The sequence below is a fragment of the Microtus oregoni genome, unplaced genomic scaffold (genome assembly GCF_018167655.1).
Source record: "Microtus oregoni isolate MIOR12 unplaced genomic scaffold, Mior012 000041F_ref0000270, whole genome shotgun sequence".
Taxonomy (NCBI): Eukaryota; Metazoa; Chordata; class Mammalia; order Rodentia; family Cricetidae; genus Microtus; species Microtus oregoni.
This window is the reverse complement of record NW_024543208.1, coordinates 18174089-18188527: the sequence shown is the minus strand read 5'-3', so window position 1 is coordinate 18188527 and position 14439 is coordinate 18174089. Positions and strand designations below refer to the sequence as shown.

Here is a 14439-nt window from a genome sequence, read left to right as displayed (position 1 = left end):
TTCAAGAGAAGAATATGAAGATACTTCACAGAAAACTGTGGAACCCAAAAAGGTGGTCTGAAAAGATGCCTCAGAGCTGGGCATGGTGGTATAGTTCTGAAGTTCCAGAACTCTGCTAGGGAGGCTGAGGCAGGAGGATTGAGGCCAGCCTGGCTATATAGCAAGATCCTCTATGATAGATAGATAGATAGATAGATAGATAGATAGATAGATAGATAGATAGATAGATAGATAGACAAGCCTACGTAGTATTTCCAAAGTAATTTAGTTTGTCACTTGGCTTATTTATATATGAGTTTAATGAATATGGAGATTATTATGAACAGATGTTTGATCAGTCCCATCCGCATCGCTAAAATTTTATCTTTTCAAGTTAATGTACTATATTTGGGAGATTTTATTGGGGGTATTGCATATGTGATTGTTGTGACCTACAGCCTACTATTATGGCCTTTACTCTTACTGGATAAAATAAGTACCTCATTGTATTTGAGCACCTCATTGTATTTGCTTTTAAATGTTTTGTGTGCTCAGTTCTCCTCTGAGAACTTTGGGTGGAATGGGCAAGAAGCCTGAGTATAGAAGTATTCAGCTTGACTCTGGCTTTCATAAATCAAGTTTTTAAAAGCAAGACATCTCTGTTTTGTTTCTCCTTTTAAACCCTTCCTGGAAATTAACTTGTTCATCCACGGGATCAGTCGTTTAAATGAAAATGAAAGCCCCATTGGTCTAAGGTGCATTATACTTGGTTGAGAGGAAAAGCCCTAACGTGGTGTGTGACAATGATGGATGTTCTGTGGATCCCGTTATCTTTGTGCAGAGGATCCCAGGGTCACCCAAGTAGTTCTCTGGGTTGATGGAATGGGCCAAAAGAACTGAGCATGTCGGAGATTCCTATGGTATGGCATTTGGCCAGCAGCCCCTGCCTCCCCTCTGCTGGCGACTCTTCTTGTCTCTCGGGGCATTGGTTCCTAGGCTGTGGCTTAAACAAATCTAGCTTTAGGTGGTGTGCCAGGCCGGGTTAAGGAGCACGACTCCATTGACTCCAGAGTGGCAGACTGAAAGAGCAGCAAATGGCCTCGCTGCCACTTTCTTGTTCCTCCTGGGGCCTGGGCTCTGCCCAGCTAGTACAGGACAAAGGGGGCACTTTCAGCCCTGTAAATAGCTTCTTGTGTTAGGGGAAGGAGGTGGGGCAGGGAATGGCAGCATCGTGCCAGCTTGGCTTGCTGCAGTAAGGAAAGATGTCAGGACTTCTCAATTCGCTGCTGCTGTCAGGCAAGTGTGCAATTTGTGTGGGTTTGTTTGAGGTCTGCATTCCTAGTAGAGCATTCCATCAAACTGCTGTTACTCATATTGGCGGAAGCTCGAGGAACGGCGGAAGGAGAGAAACACAAGGCTCTAGATCACTTGGAGAGAATAAAATGCTACTGTAAGTTAAAGAATTTTACTTTGCAGAATTGCAGGTGCTTGTGCACGTGTGCACTTGTGTGTGTTTGTGTGTGTGTGTGTTCACCCTCAGTGTCCCTAAGGGGAATGATGCCCTTGTGGGTCACCTCTGGCTCTGAACTATTTTTTTTTTTATAATGCAAACACAAGAGTCACCTTTGTGTACAGTGGGCATGGAACCCACATGCAGAGGCCAGGGAGACAGGATCAGTGGTAGGTAGCATTTATGTAAGACACGGAGAGTTCACATGGGCTTCAGATTTGAGGTTCTCCTAACACCAAGCTAGAAGGACCCTTCTGTCCTGTTCTCATAGTTCCTAACTTAGAGCAGCTAAAGGGGACTGGAAGTCCGTGTGCAGCTAACCATGTATGTGTTCTCAGAGAGCAGGTCGGGGCAGCCAAGATGAAGAGCCATCCATATGACTTGGGTTTAGAGTCAGGTTAGGGTCTCGTTCTGACAGACACCCCAGAGAAGCCTTTTTCTATTTCTGGCTCTGGTTTTCCTCAGGGTCATTTTACTATTGTGGTGTTCTAGTGAGATGCAGAATATGACAAACTCCCTGCAGCTCTAAGTACAGCTAAATGGTGATTCTTTTCAAAGCTTGGGCAGAGGGTGCTGGTGTCTCTGGGTTTTGACAGTTGTGCTACCCAGTTTTCATTGTTCCCCTGTGTTGCCTGTCTCTGCCCACATGTACCTAGGCATCCTCCACTCTTGCCATTTGCTCTGTTTGTAAGCCTCCCCTTGACTAGTAGTGTCCTGTCACTGCTGCTTGACTCTAGTGCTGGCAGCGTTTCAGACAAGCCAGCTGAACAAACCCTTTTCTAAAGTATCTCGGTTTACCATCTACTGTATTTCTGTATGCTACATGTATGTGGGGTCCGGAACAAGGTGAAGTCCCCTGGGGCTGGAGATATAGGTGATAGTGAGCTGCCCAGTGCGGGAGCTGGAGAACTGAACTTAGGTCCTCTAGAAGAGCAGTGAGTGCTCTTAACTGCTGAGCCAGCAGCAGCAGCAGCGCACACACTTTCTGTAAGCAGAGAAGGAGGGGTACACAGGAGCATCTGCAGCCAACAGAGCAGCTGGCCGTCAGCAAGTCTGTGTGTTCTATACTGAGACATGTGTCTTCCTAAGACTTTAAGCCAACTGAATCATGTTATTAGCAGATAGCCGTGTGATGTATGTGCCTGAGCTAAAAGTTCTGCTAGATGCTGATATGAAAATTTGTTTTTGAAAACAAATCCTAGAAAATTCCCAACAGAATATCATTGACTTAAGAACACAATGTGTCCTGTAGTTTTAACCAGTTATTAGGAAGTGTTCAAAACCTATCGAGGACTGAATCTTAAATATGGTAGCTATCGTCGTAGAATGGCCTTTTACAGTGTCTCATTTCGTTTGACTGTAAGCCCACCTCCACGTTTAAAATATCTGACTACCTTTTCCTTAACAGCATTGAACTGAAGAAAGGTTTATAATGCTACCAGTGAATTTGGGTGGATTTAAATGCTTAGCATTACAGATCAGCACCTAATACCATGTTCTTGCATACATGCTATTAATATATGAGTCTCAGAAGATTATTAAAACGTTTTTCTTCCCAGCCTTATTAAACTTTCTTTGCACGATGCACTCTCTATCTTGGCTGCCACTGCTTAAAATAGATAAGTTAGTCCCCTGTGTGTGCCTCTGTTTGTTTAGAGATGAATTGGTAGTCTCAGTCAAGGATGTAATTCTGCTATATTCAACTCCTATAAATCCACACAATCTAGATGTTATGAAAATTACTCCCCAGACATTGAGGAGAGAAGAGGGCAAGGGATGGATAATGCTTCTTCAGACTCCGAATGGTGAAGGGCAGTGAAGACAAGTGGAATAGAATGATTGGAAGTGAGGCAGATTTGCATGTTAGATCAGGAAGATGGTGTGTATGCCAAGCTATAATACTGTTTGTGCAGTCTCAGTGACCGCTGCCAATAGGACCTGGGCCTGATTTTATCTGCTTATCCTGAAGTCTCAGCGTAGGCACTATTTCTCAGAAGGGCCCTTCTCGATGCCCAGTGGACTTTGCTCATTCCATTCTGTCCCTCATTAGATGGTTAATCCATTGAAAGGCTGACTTGGTCCTTTGCCCTGTCTTCCCAGGTCCTAGCACAGTGGCACAGCCTGGGTGCTCAGATATGCAGGACAGGACGAGCTCAGCTCCTATGAATACACTGAGAACAAATACTCTCCGAGTGTATTTTGGTATCTTTCTCTCAGAGCTGTCTCATGGTGGTTAGACACACAACCCTGTATCTTATACTTCATTTCAGTGGTTGGAAAAAAAAAAAACTTATCCATTGTCTTTTTTTTTTTTTTTATTGGGAAGCTGAGCAAAATGAAAACAGTGTCTGTTTGAAGAACTGCCCCTGGCAGCAACGCTCACTGATGCTGGTCCCTGCCCATGGGTGGAGCAGTGGGGTGACTTACTGCTAGCTCCTCATTGGCCCATCCTCCACCCTCTGTTCCCCTGAGAAGTCAAGTATGGATTGTGTCTGCTAGTTACCTTTAGCCCAGTGGGCAGCAGGGTAGGACTTGGCGTGTGACTAATGCCCTGAAAGACCTTGGCAGGCCTGGTAAGCAGCCGCCGAGCTGCCCTGGCCCCCACCACACCCCCATCCTCACTGCCCTTTTCTGATTGCACGGTGGTGTGTCACCTAGCAGTCAGCTGTCCATGGCACAGATGGTGAGTAGGCACGGCTGCTTTCCTTCCAGAATGAAAACCTGAAGACTCTTGCCTATCTGTTCTTTCTCTGCTGTCATGTTAACCTAGAGATCTGTGTGTAGGTGTGTGTGCACGTGTGTGTGTGTGTGTGTGTGTGTGCGCGCGCGCGCGCGTGTGCATGCCCCGAGCTGTGATAGCACAAGTCTGAACAAGCTGAGCAAACATATTATTATGTTGGGTCTTGTCATATCCTTGGTTCAGAATAGCAGCTTTGATACTCTGTTGCTCTGTGGGGGAAATAGTTATAATAGTATAGTTTTGATTTCAAAAGGTGATCTCTAGATTTCAAGAAAATGTTTTCAGTCTTGTGCCCTAGCTTTCAAAGGAATGCATGCTGTTTGACGTTAGTGGCAGAGTGAGCACTTGTTGCATTGCTGTAGAAGGTTAGTGCAGTCTCCCGGCTCAGTTCCCATTTCTTCCTTTGCCGTGTGCCAGCCTTGGGGGCATTCATTCATTCATAAGCTTTTAAATTAGAGCTGTTCTTGTTCTCTAGTGCACACTTAATTATTTTAGACTCGTCTCTATATAAATTGCTTATACTCTGCAATTCGGGGCTTTGGTATATATTGATGTTCATCTAATTTTCTTCTGTGTATCTTGGCTTCTTCTTCTGGCTCTGTGAAATGTAGGTAAGCATTTTTATTACCGCAGTAACAGTGTATTCTGAGCTCAGAGTGCTTTGGTAGAGGAAATGATAGCATCTGACATTTCTTGAGCAGTTTCTTGCGTGCGGCCCCATCCTTGGCTGCTGGGAATCCTGTAGTGGGACTGAAAGCTCGCTGGAAGGGGTGCTGTTTTCATCTCCACTCACAGAGACGCACACCAGGGTTCAAGGCAAAAGAAGCTATTCACACAGCCAGGAGCGCGCCAAGGCAGGCCTTGGTTCCAGAGTGTAGTCTTTAGGACCTTTTTCCTTTCTCTCAAATACAATTCCATAACTCCTCTCCAGACTTCTGGTGTTTGCTTTAGTTTATGTGCACTGATTAATTTATTCATCTTAGGTATAATATCTTGGGGACTGTAAACGAAAGTGATCTAACTGGAACAGCCAATTATGGATCTCCTGACATTTATGACTACTTCTGCAGGGAAGCTGAGAGACATGTTGAAATTTAGGCTGGTCTGTTTTACCAGTTGGGAAACTTGTTTTGGAATCTTTTGGCAGAAGCAGCACCTCCTGACCCTTAGGTGGTTTGGGCTTCTTCACACCTCTTTCTCATATTATCCCTGTTAGCCTTGACCATGAGGGTATGATTGATTAGGTAGAAGGGAACAAAAGATGTCATTTCCTTCTTTTTTGAGTCATTTGAGCATTTTATGGCAAGAATTCTTTGAGGTTTTTTTTTTTTTTTTGGTTTTTTGAGACAAGGTTTCTGTGTAGCTTTGGAGCCTATCCTGAAACTAGCTCTTGTTTGTAGACCAGGCTGGCCTTGAACTCACAGCTATCTGCTTGCCTCTGCCTCACAAGTGCTGGAATTAAAGGTGTGTGCCACCACCACCCGGACTTCTTTGAGCATTTTTAATGGCGTTATTGAAATTTTTTCTTACATACAATATAATGGAGAAATGGAATAGAAGTAAATGGCTAAAGTGTTACCAGGAAAATGAAATTTAACTGTGGGACCATTAGACTGTGGATGTAATGCCTCGATTGAGCGGCAAGCCATGCCACTAAAATGTTTGGCCTGTGGGCATTCTGGAGATCTGTTCTGCCCCCTGGAGTGAACCTGGCATCTTTCTCTCCTAACAGAATTCTGCCTAAGGAATCACCAGCACAGAACCATGGAAGTCCACGAATTGTTTCGGTATTTTCGGATGCCAGAGCTGATTGACATCCGGCAGTATGTGCGTACGCTTCCAACCAACACACTCATGGGCTTTGGAGCTTTTGCCGCGCTCACCACTTTCTGGTACGCCACGAGACCTAAGGCTCTGAAGCCACCCTGTGACCTCTCCATGCAATCTGTGGAAGTAGCGGTAAGTGGGGGGTGGGCCCAGCCTGCCTTGTGGGCTTTTGCTTCATATTCTCTGAAGAGTTTAACCTCATTTATGTGTCTTTGAGGACAGTTTCTAAAGAGAAGTTGTTGGTAGCTAATCCATGCAGAAGCCAAGTAAATTACAGGGCAGGGCACGGGAACAGATAACATACGGTAGGTTAGTTGTCTCTCCAGCATTACACGCAAGATAGTTCCAGAAATCACACTGAGCTTCCCTGTGCAGGCTCCGTGTCGGAATAGAAAAGTCTACCAGGAGAAAAAGAGAACACGAAACCTGGTTCAGTAGGGTAGAGTCACCAGATGGTCCCGAGAGTTTTATTTGGGGCACATCTGATCTGTAGAACTCATTCTCACCCCATTGAAAGGGACTCCGTGGTTTCATGCAGGGTAAGGCTGAATTGGCACTTAACAGCAGATGAGCTGCTGTTGAGGACAGGCACGAAGAACCGGCCCTCAGGAGGCATCTGTGCTCGCGCTGAGTACCGCATTGTTGTGAAGAAGCCATGCACACGACAGCCATCATGTGTGATTAGGAATATGGGTGGGATGTTGTAAGAAGCCTCTAGACCCTTCCATGAACATCCTTCCTTGGCGCTCCTGTCTCCTCTTCCTTTCCTTGATCTCTTCCCGAAGTTGACAGAAACACGTGTGATTGATTGCAGTCCCCAGGGCACTTCTCTTAGCACCCTCAGTGCAGCTGCTCCTCCGCCCTGGTCAGGATTAGCTCTCAGAATTTGTTACTTTCAGCACAGAAAGAGCTTGGGAAACACAGACGTTCGCTGCTTCTAGTTGGAGAGGTGAAAGGTCCCCCAGCTTCTCCCCACTTTGGTCGCTGTGGCAGACCAATGTGCCTCCCTGCAGAAAGCCCTGGCTAGATTAATAGCTTTGTGATACTAATGGGTTTTTATTTTAAACAAGTTCTGGGCTTCGCTGATTATGAAATTCTTAAAATATACCAAATGTGACGGATACAGGCAAGGGCTGCCTTCTGACAAAGCTGGGCTCTCTGCTTCATTTTCATGGGGAAGTGATGGTGTTCCACCCAGCTTACCACACTCCAGTTGAGGACTCAACTTTCCCTAGAGTGGGTGTGGCTCTGTGGCGTTCCTTCTCTTCTGCCTGGCACCTGGTACCATTGTTGTCACTATCAAAAGGGCAGGTGACAAATACAGAGTTTAGACACCAATAATTCAGCAGGAACTCTTAGGAATTCCCAATTCTCACCAGAGGAGACATTGTGAGGACACCTGCAATGTGTTTTTCAAAAGAGATTTATTTATATTTTTATTACATGTATGAGTGTGTGCCTGCATGTATATACACATACCATATGCTCTCAGAGGCCAAAAGATGATGTCATATCTGGGGCTGTACATGGTTGTGAGCTGCCATGTGGGTGTGGGAACTGAACCTGGGTCCTCTGGAAGAACAGAAAGTGCTCTTAGCCCCTGAGCTGTCTCTTTAGCCCTCACTGTGTGCTTTTTAAAGTTCCATCTTAGCATGCAGTGGCTGTTCCTTAGTAAAATAATTATACATGTTCCATGAAGAACAGCTTAAGATTACAGATAAGCACAACACTGAAATTATAATTTTACTACTCAGTACATAGGAGTTCTGATTTTTCTCTTTGTTTATAAGAAATAGATTTAGGTCTGAGTTTCAGAATTCAGTGATTTTAGAAATAATGAATTTTCTTTGCTTTATAAAATTGAAATATAAAGCTTGAAGTTTAAACGTAGTTGGAGTCTGGTAACTCAGTAGTTGTGCACACATTATAGGGAGCATTTTTCTACGGGCCTCTGTTGGCAAGACAGACAAATAGCACTGATTTCTTACGGTGTTACTGATACCTGGCAACAGTTTTGGGGCTGTTGTGTTTTCCTGCTTTGAAAGCAAACGGGTACCACTCACTGGTCACCTGCTGTTCACTCCTTACCCTGCTCCTCCCAACTCCTCCCGTTTCCATCACTTTCTTTTCTCTAAAATGTACATGGATGTTACGATGAGAAATCCACACTTTGGTCTGGATGCTTCTCCTCCCCACACACCCTAGCGGTTTCCAGGCTCTGGTTTGTATAGTACCAAGCCAAGACTTGGGTGTAAGTTCCATCTTCAAGTTTCCTGTGGCCACTCAGGGTGGTAGGAAGGATGTGACTATATCTCTGTGGACCCATCAGGAAAGGCTTGGGATCAGGATCTTGAAACTTTGAGGATGGTTTAATTAGGCTGTATTTTAAGAGTTGCAGCCAACCTGTGAGCCTTGGTTACCTAAAGACCAACCTCTCCCTTGGGGCTAGGAGGAACACCCACTTGCTGCTTGCAGATCAACGCTTCTGCTGCTCCACCACTTTGAACAGATGTGAAAACAGGTTTTGTGAGGGTGGGTTATTTGTTTTGTTTTAAACTCCCTCCATACTTGATATACCAGATTGCTTATTTTCTTCACCTGCCCTTGCTTGCCGAGCTTGATTTCCTCATGTTCCCTTAGTGAAGATGCTGCTCACAGCGGTGACAGTGACCAGAAGCCTTTATTGGTTAGCAGCCAGGCCCAAGGGAAGCATCAAGACATGTGGAGGCTGAGAAGAGTGTAGACTCGGGTATAGGTCAAATGAAAGTGTTTTACTGTAGGTACGAAGGAGAGAACTTCCAGAGACATCTGGAAGAGTTCAGAGCAGAGAGGGAAAGTAGTGGACTGAATGTAGACGCAGGCTGGGACTGGCAATGAGAGAAGAGGGGGAGGGAGGAGTGAGAGATGGAGGCTAAGAGAGGGCAAAAGGGGAACAAAGAGGGTAAAAGAGAGGAAGACAGACAGACAGACAGACAGAGAGCAGAGCTGGAATAGCAGAATGAATAGCTGTGGAGAGAGAAGCCCATGATCTACAGAAGTCTAGGGAAGGGGGAGATGAGGAGAGCCAGGGTGCCAAGATAGACTCTGAAATGTCTAACAGGTACTTGTGACACTGAGGGAGGCTGGAGACCAGTGTGCACTTGGGTACCCTAATAGTCACCACAGATGGCCATTTGTCCTTTCTACCAGTGATATGAGAAATGGCTTCTTTGGCAGAGGGAACAGGCTTCACCAGTTCCTGAGGAATGCTGGCTTTGTCTGACCACCAGTTTGGGGAAAAGAGTTTCCTTTGGGCCTGACAAGAAGGACCTGGAAGATAGAGACTTGACAGCCCTGATATATTCGTCTGACTTTGTTAACCTCCACATTTTATGTCTAAAAGCTTAAGTGAAGTCCCTGCCTAGCCCTGCTTAGAAGACACACCTGCCTGGCCTGTGATGTGTTCGTTGCTGGTTTGTTAAGACTGGGGCTCTGGGAAGGAGAGTGGATCACTGTGATAAAGGAAGGTTGGAGGGGGAGGGTCCAGTAAATCTGAAGGATCAGTGCCTGGAGCCTTGGGACTCAGGAGGGGAGGCCTTTCTGAAACCAAATATGTAGGCCTGTAATTTTAGCAGTGAAACAGGAGAGTCGCAAGTTTGAGGGCAGATTGGGCTACATAGCAAGAGCCTATCAAAACAAAACAAACCATCAAAGAAAGATAAGAAATGGCGGCTAAACTCTGTGGGTACAGAATCAGAAACCATTAAGAATTCAGTGGTTACATCTGTAGGAGAGCCTAGGAAGGCATAGAACCAGCTTTTCTGTCCAACCTGAATCAGCCCTCCTAGGCCGGACACAGATGTGACTGGAGAGGAATCTGATACTGCTGAGGGTGTGTGCCTACCTCTGAGGCTCAAAGGATTTGGGCTATAACCTGCTGTATGGCGCAGGTGAGATCCATGGGAATTCCTGAAGGAGGCAGCAGAGAGAAAAGAGAAGTGTGACATTAGCACTGAGAGGCTTATGTGTCAAGTTAGTTTGGAAAGGCATAAGGCTACCACTAGGTCATAAAGAACGTCAGTGGGAACTCATGTTTTCTCCAGCTGTTGAAATGAATAAATTAGAACAAATAAAAATTTATGCCTATAAGTCCTTACCCTTTCTAAAACAATCTTTAGACTGTCAGAATTTAGGGTAGAATTTGCTTCTGGTGAGTGAACCACAGACTATATAGCAGATTATCTAATCTTGTTAGTAGATGTGGGTCCAAGTTTGGATCCATAGCTTCTAAATTGCAGAACAAGTTCCTTGGGTATAACTCATCTGGTTTCCAAGTTGGATGACTTCGCTTCAAAGTAAATGATACAATATTTGGGATGCATGCTAGCTGGTGACCCTCATACGTGAAGGGTTGAAATTTACACATTCATATATTGCACTGTATGTGACTAGTGACTCTTCTTAGCGTGTTAATCACATGTTCCAGAAAGTCTAATGCAGAGGGTGTGTAAGTCCTGAGTCTTCCTCCACTCACTGAATCCAGCTGCCAGACTTGCATCCATTCAGCAAGCCCTTGAGATTTCCCATGTGGTCGGTAGGAGCCCTCTCCCACATTTCCAACCTTACCTGTGTGTATGTGTGTATGTGTAATTAATTCAACACAAGAGATACATTTTTATGAAGACATACTCACACCAGACTTGTGGCAATAAAACAAGTACAGGCCTGTAAAGGTAACAATGGTGAGATTCCAAAGAATGGCCATGCCCTTTTGGACTTGAAACCCTATGACCGGTGCTGAGTCAGGGAGCTCTGGTTGAAGTGGGCAGCATCAAATCCTGCTAGGAGGTGGACATCTAGCAGCAAAGCTGAGTGGAAGCTGCCGTGGAACGGGCTTGGACAGCAGTGACCATGGCTGTCTCTGACACAAGCCTGAGGGTCTGCGGGAACGCCCAAGCCACTTGTAAGATGAGGACTAAAGCTTTTTAACTGAAGGGGAAGTAGCAGCTGAATTCTGAGCGCTGTCAGGGACCACGGCAGCATGTGGTTATTTCTGCAGCTACTTAGAAACATGGCATAAAAAGTGCTGCTCTGTAGTCATCTGTAGATGCAGACCAGAGAGCAGTTAGTAGACACGTGTAGGACGGGAAGTACCCATGATGCTTCAGAAGAACCTCCAGGCACGAGGAGACTCTTGTCTGTCTGTCATCTTCACGTGAATCCTGTTTTCAGGCAGCCACGTTCATCGACGTAATCATTTGTCACTGCGGGGTTCTGGTCACTGTTTCCCATGGTCTAGTCTCTCCTGGTCTTGATTGCAAAACACTAATTATGCAATGTGGTCAAATAAAGAGGCGCCAATGTTTGCCCTCACAGTTCTGCTCCCACCCACGCAGAGAGTTCCTGAACACATTTTTCTGAAAGCTGTTTCAGCATCTGAGCACGTCTCTAGCTGGCAGTCCTCACAGGACAGTAGGGATGAGAGGGAAGGAAAGCATTTTCAGGGTGCTTCTCTTCCGAGAGTCTGCTGCAAGGTTGCAGACATCAGTGTTCCATGCCTTTAGTTGACGTTAACACCTTTCTCGAAACTTAACAGGCTTTCTGATAAGTTATCAAACCTTTCTGGATATAGTTTCCTTACTATACTCATCCTCTTGGAACCTGAATATAAGGTGTTCCTATGAGGAGTCTGCTGACTTTGAAGCAATGCAGCAGATGCCTGGGCCTTTAAATTGGGTGGGAGGAGGGAGTGTCAGGCTGCTAATGAACATTAGCAGTGGGCTGGGGGCACTGAATCAAGGCAGGGATTACCGGGAGCTAGGGGCAGAACTTCTGGTCTTCACACCAACACCAGGCTGCAGAAGGATTAAGCAGGTATCTTGGGAAGCTAAGGAAAGAAAGAAGTTGATTATTAGTCTGAAAAAGCTACATGCTGGGTCTGGAGAGGTGGCCTCGTGGTTAAGAGTACTTGTTCTTACAGATGACTGGGGTTCAGTTCCCAGCACCCACATGGTAGCTCATAGCCATCTGTAGATGCACTCGTCTACATATAAATAAATAAATAAATAAATAAACCCCAAATAACAACTTAAAGAATATGCAATGTGTCTGCATGTTGGTATGTTGCTGAGTTCTCCATACCCAAGGAAAGCAAAGGCCGATTGCATAGGAATATGATGGTAAATCAGTTCTGGAAACATACATGATTTCAGATAAATGATGCTAACTGCTATAGACCACATTAGACAAGAAATGTATGTACACTGAAGTGACAGAAATGATTTCTGTATTTACTTAAGTTTTAACGTGCACCCCCAAATAAGGCCAACAAGTGCCAAATGGGAGGGACAATTTGGTCACCATTCGGTGCTTCCTGCAAAATACTCCTACTGAGCACCAACATCCGAGAGGCGGAGTCACATAGGGTAGGACTTGGAGCTGCAGTCCCTTTACTAGCAGAGGTGGAGCCTGGTGCCTTGTGTGGTCTACAGGGCTAGGTAAAAACTTCATAGACAGTCTTCTCCTTTAGCCAGAGCCATGTGTGCTGAGTTTTCTCCTAGTGATAATTTATTTTCGCTATGTCCCTTCTCCCCAATTTCTCCTAAACAAATCCTCTGGTTGGGAGAGTAGACAGCACAGGAAATTAGCAAGTAGAGAATGAACTAGTTTCAGAAAGTGTCAAGGGCTTTCAGGGTTAGACGGCAGTGTTTGTTTAGACCCTGTCTTCTCAAACATGAAGGGAAGGCTACATGGGCAAGTCTGGAGGAGCCTACTTGCAGAACTCTTCACCAGGCTAACTGGATTTGAAGCTCTACTTCACTGCCTTGTAAACAGGGAATCGAGGAGGGACCGAGTCAACAAACCTGTCCCTACTGGGCAGTGGCTGACCTTGACAGGCCCCACACACTCTCCCTCAGCTCTGGGAAATCCAGCGCCTACAGTGTCTTTGCCCCTGGGAGTAATGATCCATAGCTAAATAGTAAGCATGACCCTTGCCCTGTAGCCTCTGCCCTTAACCTACTGAGACAGTTTAGGGGTGTTGTTTGAATACTTTGTCCCTTGCCATTCAGAGGTCACTAGAGTATGGGGTGCCACCCACAGGCTGGCCTTTCGGAGATAAGATCTAATGTCGCTGAAAAGCAGTTTCATCCTGTTTCTGAAAAGAAGTGTGTGTGAGCCGGGAAGTGGCATGTCAACCAAATGGCAAATGTCAGGTGTAGTGCAGGGAGGAGTGGACTCTGGCAGGGAGCAGCTGCACAGGCCCTTCACCATCAGGACTGTGCTTCTGTTTACTGCCTTTCTCCTTAGGATGGGTTGAGCATTAAAACTTGAGGTTGTCTCCTGAGAAGGTACCCCCCCCTTCCTTTTCTTCTCTTTTTTCTTCCTTTCTGCTGGGTCCCCTATCTTCCTGGCTTGCTTTTTTATGTAGATATGCATTTTATAGATAGAGATGAATGAGACTTCAATGTAAAATTGGACCCCTCTAAGACATCCTCAGGGACATAATTTGCTGTACTTCAAATATGAAGGTAGGCCAGAATAGCTCACCACCGCCTGTCAAATACTGATGGTTCTCCAGACCCACCGAAGACATAGACACTCCCTGTTTTCCTGTCCCTACCTTTCCCCATTCCTCAAGGGTTAATTCGAGTTTTTACTTTCAAATTTAGCCTAATTCAACCTCGACTGTATTTACTAATTCAATGTATAGAAAAACTGATCCAAAAGGGACCCTGTAGATGTTGGAGAATATACTAGTAGCAAAGGCCTTGGCTTTGGATTCATCGTCTTTGGTTTTTAAATTTGGAAAACCATATCCACATTGAAGCAGACCCATAATTCCCCTGCTTTCCAGTCTTGATTGATTAGGCTCTGCAATGTGAGGCTATTTCTTGAGCACAGCCCACTCCCCACCCCTCCTCCTTTCTGCAGGTTATGTTAGGGGGCCACACTTAAGACATTTTCCATTTCAGTAGCAGCTGTTCCTAGAAATATATCTGTGTACCTGGATAATCTAGTAATTAAAGGCTCTGTTTTGTGGCAAATCTGAGCACTCTGGCTCAGCTGTCAGCCTGCAGAGTGCAGGCCTCCTTGCTGTAGTTTTATAACTCAGGTGATGAATGTCCAGCCCTTCCATGTAGCATTTGTATTCAGGAAGGATAGGAACACTCCCACTCATCCCAGATAATGGTTCTTTTAGGGGAATCTGTGATCGTTCATAGAGCAAACTTCAAAGCATGGCGCTTACTGTCTAGTGTTTCTCCCCATTTCACTGCCCTCTTCTCCAAATCATAGTTTCCCTTACAACTGAAGGACAACGGGACCTTTGCCCAGTTTTACCTGTCCCTTAGAGTTAGTATTTCTTCCTTCCTTGGCATCTCCTCACTGCATCATTTTCAAGCCT

General features: G+C 45.4%; 1 protein-coding gene across 5 annotated transcripts in view; it reads left to right on the top strand.

Moving 5' to 3' along the window:
* Acsl1 (acyl-CoA synthetase long chain family member 1) overlaps nucleotides 1-14439 on the top strand; it is a 68223-nt gene that overhangs the window by 15950 nt on the left and 37834 nt on the right. For 2 of the 5 annotated variants that reach the window (XM_041632446.1, XM_041632448.1), the window contains exon 2: nucleotides 5962-6188. In XM_041632446.1, the coding sequence (XP_041488380.1) occupies nucleotides 5994-6188 (195 nt within the window). In that variant the 5' untranslated portion in view covers nucleotides 5962-5993. Of the gene's footprint in view, nucleotides 1-4061; nucleotides 4173-4207; nucleotides 4274-4819; nucleotides 4841-5961; nucleotides 6189-14439 lie in introns of those variants that run through there. The other 3 variants (XM_041632447.1, XM_041632449.1, XM_041632450.1) reach the window with 3 other exon arrangements.